Source organism: Arachis ipaensis, chromosome B3, assembly GCF_059453495.1.
Source record: "Arachis ipaensis isolate K30076 ecotype BB chromosome B3, ASM5945349v1, whole genome shotgun sequence".
NCBI lineage: Eukaryota > Viridiplantae > Streptophyta > Magnoliopsida > Fabales > Fabaceae > Arachis > Arachis ipaensis.
In genome coordinates this window covers 89,787,190-89,798,234 of record NC_142438.1, presented here as the reverse complement: position 1 = coordinate 89,798,234, position 11,045 = coordinate 89,787,190, and the positions used below count along the sequence as shown (strand labels likewise).

Below are 11,045 nucleotides of genomic sequence, written 5' to 3'. Positions count from 1 at the left end.
CTTTGATGATTCTGTCTAGCAGCATCGATAGCGAAGAAGAGGGAGGAGTTTTGGCAGTGAGATTTGGCGCTGTGGGAGGAGTTTTTGGCGCTGAGAGGTAGTGAGAGTTTAAAGGATTAGAGATTGGAGAGAGGGCTAGAAGTAGTTAGGATTTCTGATAGTCATGGGTGGGTTAAGTCATTTAGAGTGGGTCTTTTATATATATAGGGTTTTTGTAAAAAATTGGTCCGGTTCGATTCGATTAAGATTTTTAGTATCAGAATCAAAAATCAAATTAAATAAAAAAAAAAACTGCGTGCAAACTACTTTTTTTTTTTTTCAATTCGATTTTCAATTTATTTGATTATCAGTCTTTTTAGTTGGATTGATCGATTTTGTTCTATTTAAATCGGTTTTAAACACTCCTAGTACCTTGTGATAAAAGTGTATGAACCATCTACTCCCCCGACAATAAATCTTGCAATTGAATACAAACCCATAAAATAACTTTTTACCCTGTTGACAGTTACCTCATACTTCATCGATCATATGGATCTGTAAAAAAATAGTTAAATGAAATACAATCAATTTAATTAATTATTTCGGGAAAAATGTTAAGAAAAAGAAGGGGAAGATTAGATTTGTTATGACTCCTCAACATGCTTCTCAATCCCAAGTCTTAGAACTTTGGCTTTATCACATTTTTCTTGGTTCACACTGAAAACTCATTCTTCACCTTCTCCCAAAAGAAACGAGTCACTAGATTTGGCTTTTAAGTTCCGACAGAAATCTCACTTCTCATTCTCAACTTGCTGCCACCAAATCTATTTTTCTTTTTCTTTTTTCTTTTCTTTTTATGTCCGATTTCTCCCCAAAAATCAACAAGCGTGAAAGTAAAAAATGGTACACTTTCTTCTTTTTTGGTAATAAAACTTATTTAAAAAATAAACTAATACTAAAAAACACAAATTTTCAATACCAGAGAGTGAGAGACGTCCCATCCTATGTATAATTTGATTAATTTCTTATTATCAAAAAAATGAATAAGAAAATATTTTCACATGACTTTGTCTTGTTTTATTGATGAGTATATAAATAGAAGGAGAGAGATAGGATATACAAATACAAAGGTGTGAGAAGCAAAGATCTAGGAGGAATACGAAATAGCCGGCGACAACCTCGCCGGAAGGGAGTTAATTTATATTTCTTCTCCGGCGACCTTTTGGCGGAGGATGAACGGCAGCGTCCAATACCGGAGAGGCAAGAAGAGCGGCGGCAAACACAACGGAACGACTATGATGATGATGAAGGCGAAGACGAAAACGAAGGCAGAAGCGAGATTCGAACCTCGATTGCTCAGGTTCGAGGAGTTGCCGGAGTACATGAAAGATAACGAGTTCATCTTGGACCATTACCGTTCGGAATGGCCCGTCAAGGATGCATTATGGAGCATCTTCGCCTGGCATAACGAGACCTTAAACGTTTGGACGTAAGCCAATTTCATTTTTTGTGCTCTAAAAAATTCATTCAGGATACAATTAATTTGTATTTTGCTGTTGTGTAATTATTTTTTAATTGCTACTTCTTCTAATTATTACCATGTTTTCATTTTATTATGTTGGTATGGAGCAGGCATTTGGTTGGTTTTCTGATATTTGGGGCGATGACGGTCATGAGCTTGTTGCCCGTGGGAACCACTGGAACCGGCGGTCTTGGAGGCTTTACCTCAAATTTCTACAGGTATATATGTCGTCGTTGTTGAAGACAATATGGTTGAATACTTTTAATTTGGGTATATCTTTGGTGTTTTATATTAATGAAATCAGATAAGAAAAGCCTTTCCTAAAGAGAAATTCTTCTCGTACTTTTTATTTATACCAAATCATTAGCTAGACCTATAAAACAAAATGTCACGTTCTGATGTTGTATGCATCTTGTATGTGGTGGAGCCAGTAGGGCAGACGGAATGGGGTCGCTGACGACGGAGAAAGAGATCAATGGTTCTCCACACGACACAAATATGTTCCCGGTTAGTTATTTATTTACTCTACGTAATTAATTTGTTAGCATGTGGGTTTTTTTTTTATTTAGGTATGACTTAACTTGAAAACTCAGGTTAAGTCGACTTCACGTAAAGTTGATACCTGAGCCGTTGGATGCTATTAGATGAAAATTTAGTCAAATTAGTCAAATCATCTGATGGTTTTCAGGTATCAACTTCATGTGAAGTCGACTTCACCCGAATTTCCACCAACACTAATTATAACAACATTATCACCTAAATTTTAATCTATTTGTTAGAAAATAGATTTTCGTGTTAACCAAAAAACCTTCCCACAAAATAATAAACAAATAAAAGATTAAGAAAGGTAAAAAAAAGGTAAAGAAAAAATATTAGTTAATATTAGTTATGTTGTAAAATAAATAAATAAAAAAAAGAAAATAAATATAAAATAAATAAATATAAATAAAAAATTTTATATTAATATTTACTAATATTATTATCTCAATATAACTGAGATAATTTATATATATTTACTACTATTATATGTTGCAATATATATCTATAGAGAAAAAAAAATGTTTTTATATTAGTATTGTGTGTATCTTCTTTGTCTCAACCCATGCTTATTTACATACATACAAAAGTCAAATATTCAAATTTTATTAATTTTAGTCTTCCTTCATAAATTAAATTCTTACTATTAAAAAAGTGAGCTTCTATTAAATGGCCATTCATTTTTATCATAACACTCTTCTTTAGATGTTCATTTAAAATTATGTCTCATTAAAATTTTACTAAAAAAAATTTAATAGAAAAAAATTTTAGTTAAAAAAAAAAGAGTACAATATTCTTTAAGGACTGCCTCATTAAAAACCTTGTCAAGAAAAACTTAATAGGGATAAAAACCTGATTAAGGAAAAAAGAATATAACCTCCCCCTCTTGTCGACATTATTTAATATCTCGAAATCGATGCATCCCAATATGATATATCAATCTTTTAAAGGAGAATTTTTGGAAATAACTTTATAAATAAATCTGTCAAATTATCATTTGAATAGATCTGTTGGACATCAATTGTTTTTTATTTTGAAAAACATGAGTGAAGAAGAATTTGGGAGAAATGTGTTTTGTTCTATCACATTTAATGTATCCACTCTTCAGTTGAGCAATGCATGTTATATTATTTCAAATAGAATAGTTGAAGCTATTTTATAATTAATCAGTTCACACGACAGATTATATTGGATTAAACTTTTGAACAAAAAACACTCGCGACTTACTTCGTATATCGCTAGTATTTCAGCATGATTAGAGGATGTTGCTACTATCATCTATTTTGTAGACCTCCATGATATAGCTGTATCACCATATGTGAATAGGTATCCTGTTTGAAATCTTCCTTTGTATAGATCAAACATGTATCCTGCATCTGCATAGCCAAGTAATTGTGACTTAGATTCATATGAATAAAACAAACCCATATCAACTGTTCTATGAAGATATCAAAAAAATTTTCGATTCACAATAAATGATATATCAAGTCGTGTATTGTTAGCAAGATATATTAGTGTTTTGAGAGCACTGAGATATGCTATTTCAGAACCAAAGATTTTTTTTTTTAGGACAAAATTGATCATTTTTCACATCCAAAGATCTTACAATCATTGGGATACTTAATGGATATGATTTATCCATATAAAATCTTTTTAAGATCTTTTTTGTGTATGTTGTTTGATGAATAAAAATCCCATTTTTTGTATGCTCAATCTACAGGTCAAAACAAAATTTAGTTTTTTCAAAATTTTTCATCTCAAACTCTTCTTTTAGAGCTTTTATAATTGTTAAAATCTATTCAAGAGTTCCAATGATGTTTAAATCATCGACATACACAACAACTATAATGAATCCATATGCAGATTTCTTTATGAAAACACATTGGCAGATATCATTATTCTTGAATCCGTTTTCGGCCAAATACTTAATAAGACGATTATAATGCATTCGTTCATATTACTTCAAATTATATAAAGATCTTAGGAATTTGACTAAGTATAACCCCTTTGAATATTCATTGGATAGTTTAAATATCTTTTTGTCCTTCAGAGATTTTCATATAGATATCACGATCTAATGATCCATATAAATAAGTTGTCACTACATCTATTAGATGCATATGTAGTTTATGGTATGCGGATAAACTGACCAAATAATGCAAAGTTATTGCATCTACTACAGGAGAATATGTTTATTCATAATCTATACTGGGCCTTTGTGAAAAAAACTTGTGCCACAAGTCGAGCTTTGTAGCGTACAACTTCATTTTTCTCATTTTGTTTTCTCACAAATACTCATCTGTATCCAACAAGTTTTACATCTTCTGGTGTACGGACTACAGGTCTAAAAACTTCACGTTTTCTTCCTTCCATAATTTTTCTTCTTACCAAAGCCATACCATTTACCTCTTCTGGGGTTATAATTTGTCACATTTGCTTCAAGAAATGGGGCGACGCCAATTGGGCGCGCTTCATGATTTCTTAAAAGCAATTCATTGTTTCGTTCAGCAACAAGAAGACAAGAAATTAGTTTAGAATATTTTTTAAATTCTTTTTCTCGATATTGTTATTGCAGCAGCACATTCAATACATGGAAGGTCAAAAAAACTTTCTCTAACATATCATTATTAGTTATCTTTTTCCCACATAATTTCATTCGTGAGATAATTGGGAACATTGCTGAATTGTATTCATTTATAAATTTAAAATCTTGTAGACGCAAGTGTGTCCACTCATATCGGATTGATAAAGGTTCTTCCACAAATAATCTACAAAATATTTTAGTGTGAGATATTCATTTTTCAATCCTTCGTCAAGTTGACCGCGAAGGAAGATTGTCATGGCTTTGGCTTTTATCCTTCTGTGATGTTTTATTTTCAACCTTAATAGTATCTCCAAAATTCATTGAATCAAGATGAATTTCGACATCTAATATCTATAATAAGTAGTTATTTTTAGATATATCAAGAGCATTAAATTCAAGATGAAAAAATTTTGACATAATAAAAATTTATTACTTGAATCTTTCTAAATTTTAATCAGAATTTCGTGATAATAACATGTTGTAAAATAAATAAAAAAAATATAAAATAAAAAATATAAATAAAAATCTCTAATATTAATATTCACTAATATTATTATCTCAATATAACTGAAATAATTTATATATATTTACTACTATTATATGTTGTAACATATATCTATAGAACAAAAAAAAAAAGTGTTTTTATATTCATATTCTGTGTATTTTTTTGTCTCCACTTATACTTTATTTTTATACGTACAAAAATCACATATTACATTCACTTCAGTCTTCCTTAATATTATTCTTAAAAAAATGAGGGACCCATTAAATAGACATCTATCTTTATCACAAGTTATAAAAAATTTATTCACAATTGTTTTCTGATAATCTGGTTCGTATCAATAATTATCCAGTCCCTCTGATTTTTGGTTTTTGATCAAATCCAATATATTTAATTTCTCTTGTCAATTGAAGTGGAGTTTAACTTTTAAAAGGCAACAAGCCAACAAGGGAATCCCAGCTTTTATTTTATTTTTAAATAATACTATACATCTAAATTTTTTTATAAATTGAATTTAATTAAATTAATCTAATATAATCAAATTAATTATAATTAATATTATTTTAATTTTTATTATTTCAACGTATAATATTATTCTTTATTTTTTAAATACAAAGAACAGGAATTCTAATATTCTCCGAACTTAGGTGCTAAGTGGGCCAGCATAGCCCATTTTCATGTGATTTCTGCTCTTATCCATGGGTCGGGTACGTGATTTTGTTAAACCCAAATTCAATTATGCTGTTTTTTTAATACACACTAATTATATAAAAATGCGTGATGATTACAAAAGAAAATGTAACGATATAGAAAATTAAATTTGATAATAATAATAATAATAATAATAATAATAATAATAATAATAATAAATAAAGCTTATGATTCTAAATAAAACAGTTTTTAATACATACAACTATATATGTATACACGACATTTACAAAATCAAATATAATGATAATAAAAGTAATGTATTAATTGATTTATTGATATTGAAGGACATTATAATTTTATCTTACAGCATAATATTCTCTAGAATAAACAAATAGAAAACATGAGTCTAATTTTAAAATAGTATTATCTAATTTAGAAATTATTATATATTGTAGGTATTAATAAAATAATTAATAAAAGTACTTGGACAGCTAATTTATTCTTGGGAATCTTTTACTGAGTATTTACATCTTATGAGTAAAATTGGGGAAGGGGCAAGGGAGGCGAAATGCTTGAAATAAACTGAAACCAATCCCAAACAATAAAGACATAAGGGGTGTGCGTATATATATATATATATATATATATCAACAGAAAATGGCAGGGTTGTTAGGTTTGACGAAGTTGCATATTATGTATAGTATTTAGAATAGTTGTCATTAGTTAAAAAAAAAATTATATGTAACTATTAGATTGTATTAATTAACATTAAAAAATTCTTAATAATTTTTGCACCTCACGGCGGGTGGTATAAATGTAAACATATTTAATCAATAAGAGTTAGCATATTACAAAGATACACATCATACTTAATTTTTAACAAACACTTACTCATGAATATTTTACAACTTTCCAGTGCATTTCATGGATTAAAAATTAGTTATGATATAATAATATGATAGTAGTGGACCAAAGAAATAAATAAATATTTATGATAATAACCTGAGTTGTTGTTATTTGTTCATGGTGGTTCTATCAACTGATAAAATATTTTTTGTGAAACGACCAACCGATGAATTTCTAAGGGGAAATATGACCGCCGTGACTCGCATTATAATTTTGTAAAATCACTTATTATGAAGTTTTAATCTGACAATCAATAATCAAAATCCTATGCTTCAAATTAAATGCCTATGCATTGGATTTTTTAATATTTTTGGCTCTCATTTTGATCAATATAAATATTAAATTATGTTTAACAAATAAATTTTATTAATTTATACGTATAAATTTTAAAAAATATAAATATAAATTATATTAATTTATATATGTAAATTCTGATAAATATAAGTATAAATTATATAATTTTTTGTCTATAATATTTCTATAAATATAAATACAAATTATTATTAATTAAATACTGACTAAAAAGAACATATAACGTTATTTTAAATTTTATTTGGTAACTAATATATGTAATGAAATCATATAACATTTAGAATAAAAAAAATGTGATTGAGCACTCCCCCGAAACTAGGGTACCATGTAAGTTATAAACTGGCTTAATATGCAAGGTTGCGAGAACCGGACCGGTCAATGAACCGGTGAGACGACTGGTTTACTGGTTCAGTGGTTCAACCGGGGTCCAACCGGAGTTCAACCGATTTAATTAAATATTAAATAAAATTATTAAAAATTTAATATATAATTTTATATATTTAAATTCATTAAAATTCATGAATTTTTAAGTAAAAAAATTTTAATAGAATTTAAGATATAATAAAAATTGAAGATGAAAAGTTCATTAATAATATTCAGATCGAGTTAAATTTATTGATAACTTTAAAACAACTAACTGAGGCAGAATTTTCACTCAAGCTGCAAAAAATTAAAGATCTTGCAGGCAACATTGTCAAGCCAAGGCTAATTATTCAACATCAATTCTCTTATACAATCCAATTATCCCTTTTTGGGCTGCCAATATACAATTCAATTGAATAACACATTGATGAAATTTCTTATTATGCAACAAGCTTCTTATAACTAACCAAACCCTAACTAGATTCAACAAATTCAATGCTTTTCAACAACAAAAACTCAGAATACAGAATCAGAAAAACTAAGTGAAACAGAAAATTAAATTAAATTCAGAATCAGAAAACTCAACCTCCAAATCCAGAATCAGAAAAACTAAGTGAAATAATTCAAATTAAATTCAGACTCACATTAAGGAACAACCCAACTTAGAACAACCCAACTCAGAACACAATCCCAATTCAGAATCTAGTACAAAAAATCAACTCAGAAGCCAAAATCTTAGAAATTGAAACTAAAGAAGCAGCGGCTTACTGGAGACACGGCGAGGGAGGAACGACCGTGGTGACAGTGAGCTAGAAGAGGATCATCAGTTTCTTTTTTTTTATTTTAATTAAAGTTTCAAAACCATATCAATTTCAGTACTGCACCATTCAAACAAAACAAATCAAATTCAAAACAACACAATTTACACAAAAATGTATACATATATACACAAAATTGAATCAGAGGAAACAGATCTAGAGAGAAAAATAGAGAAACCGAATGAAGCCATTATAGACGAGGAAGTTGAAGGTGTGGTTGTCGCAGTTGTAGGTGAACTTGTTGTTGGAGGAAGGAAGCTTCTGGAGGCACTGGAACGACGGCGAGGAGAACAAGCACGTTGGCGACGGCGAGGGGAACAAGCACGTTGGCAACGGCGAGGAGAACAAACACGTTGGCGACGGCGAGAAGAACAGGGCTGAGTAGACGTTCGCGATGCCGGAAGCTTCAGAGTTCAGAGTTCAAGATGACGACGCCGCTGGAAGCTGCTTCGATCCGCGACGGTGGCAGTTTCGCTGACAGAAGCTCCGATTCGGCGTCAATTGTGGTAGTGACGGTGGAGTTTGTTGGAGGAAGTTAGAAGAGGAAATTAGGGTTGAGGAGGTGCGGTGAGTGGCTTCGCGACGAGCACAGAGACGTTGAGGAAGAGAAGAGTGGCGGCGGCTGGGGGCTGACGGTAGCGGCGAATGGGGGCTGACGGTAGCGGCGGCTGGGGGCTCTGATAGGGTTAGGGATTTGAATGTGAGAGTGAGAGAGAAGAGAGAGGGGTAGGGACGCACAACGGCTGGGGGCTCTGATAGGGTTAGGGATTTGTTGGGTTTTATTTTTTTCTTTTTTTTTTTTTTTTTAAGAGCAAAACGACGCCGTTTAGGATTATATTTTCAAACCAATAAACCGTAAAAAAACCGGCCAGTTCTCTCGGTTCACCGGTTAACCGCCGGTTCGACCGGTTTTTTCACCGGTTTTTTGTCAGACGGTTTTTGATCTTACCCGGACCGGTTAGGTGATCGGTTTCCGGTTTTTCCGGTTGAACCGGCCGGTCCGGTTCGGTTTTCAGAACCATGTTAATATGTTCATTATGCCCAAAAATCTGAAAATCAAACAATTTACTTGTCCATAATAGCTTGGTTTACGACTTCATCCCTCTTTGGGTTGACAGGAGGAAGTAACTTATTCCGTGACAATAATACCTGTGCGTTGGTTGTAAACTTACATTTCAGCTTTTTGGATTATCGAATTGATGTGTATTCTTACCAACAAAACTGTTCTTTTATTTATTTTTTTCCCCTCAGGTTTCACATTTGAGACGGCTTTTGGAACCCCTAGTTTTTCATGATCTGAGAGACAAGGGTGCAGAAACAATATCACTATGGCCATGGTTAGTTTTCTTGGGCGGAGCAATGGGATGCTTGGCATGCAGTTCTATCTCCCATCTGCTGGCCTGCCACTCGCAGCACTTCAATCTCTTCTTCTGGCGACTCGACTACGCCGGAATCTCTCTAATGATAGTATGCTCCTTCTTTGCTCCAATTCACTATGTCTTCTTCTGCAACCCTCCCGTGAGGTTACTCTACATGACCTCAATATCACTGCTTGGTGTCCTCTCCATCATCACTCTTCTTGCGCCTGCGCTCTCGGCCCCTCGCTTTCGACCATTCCGGGCGTCCATATTCCTTGCCATGGGATTCTCAGGTGTCATCCCGGCCATTCATGCTCTGCTGCTCCATTGGGACCACTCTCCTGTTCTTGTTGCACTCGGATACGAGGTTGTTATGGCCGTTTTATATGCCACAGGAGCAGTCTTTTATGTTACTAGAATACCTGAGAGATGGAAGCCTGGTGCGTTTGATATTGCAGGGCATAGCCACCAGATTTTCCATACTTTTGTTGTTCTTGGAGCTCTTGCACATAGTGTTGCAACTCTATGGATAATGGATTTTCGCCGTGGATCGCCAACCTGTGCATTTTCTGCAATTCACGCATAACTCACCATGAAAATTGCTATATATACAAAACCACCATATCTTCTTGGTTATTTCTCTTTTATGAATTGCGTTATTGTAATATTAGGAAGGAATGGCTAGCTAATACTGATAGCAATGATTATTTAGTAATACTACTATACTAGGTATAAATGCAGCCTTCCGTAGTGTGCCGATACTATTCTGATGCGGCAAAGTAATTACTTTACATGTATATGATATGATCTCATCGTTACAGTAAACCTTGTTAACTACTCAGCTCCACGCTTATACAGATTGAAGATTGAAGATGAGAAACTTTAAATGGGATACAATGAAGAAGAAAAACTTATAATGAAAGATTGATAAGTAGTCATCACAACTAGCATATATATATATATAACATTTTTTCATTTTATAACATCTAGATTTCGTTTAAAAAATATTATTTTAATATTAATCAATTACTCGAAAAAATTGAATTCTTCAACTCAATCTACAAAGAGGAATGCTACGGGGCTAGCAACTTTTGTGATTTGTAGCTATCAAATAGCCATCAATGATGATTTTAATGATGTAAAATTTCATCCAATGACTCACTTTTCTTTGCTGGTTACATGCTGGCCAGAATTTAACAAAGTTGCTGGCCCAGACTTTTCCATCTACAAAAGCATTTTTACCTCTACATCACTTCAGCTTGCTTTCATCCATATCTATTTATACTAAGTACTAACAACAGAGAAACAAATTATAATTACGTGGCATCATCATGTTAATAAAGCTTTATGTTTTAGAAAATATATAGTTTGTAAATATCTTTTTTTTTAAATTGAACAAATTAGTATTAATTTTATTTAACGTAGAATATACTTCTGTAGATAAATTAATATTTATGTTATTAAAAAGTTATATACTTATACATTTCTAAAGAATTTGAAGTATATTATTTAA

General features: G+C 31.7%; 1 protein-coding gene across 1 annotated transcript; it reads left to right on the top strand.

The window, feature by feature from the left end:
- The first annotated feature begins 1,097 nt into the window (after window positions 1–1,097).
- LOC107634508 (heptahelical transmembrane protein 2-like) lies at window positions 1,098–10,367 on the top strand. The gene is made up of 4 exons (XM_016337971.3): window positions 1,098–1,468; window positions 1,612–1,719; window positions 1,933–2,008; window positions 9,426–10,367. The coding sequence occupies exons 1-4, from the start codon at window positions 1,212–1,214 to the stop codon at window positions 10,116–10,118; spliced, it is 1,134 nt and encodes a 377-aa protein (XP_016193457.1). The 5' UTR covers window positions 1,098–1,211; the 3' UTR covers window positions 10,119–10,367.
- The last annotated feature ends 678 nt before the right edge of the window (window positions 10,368–11,045 follow it).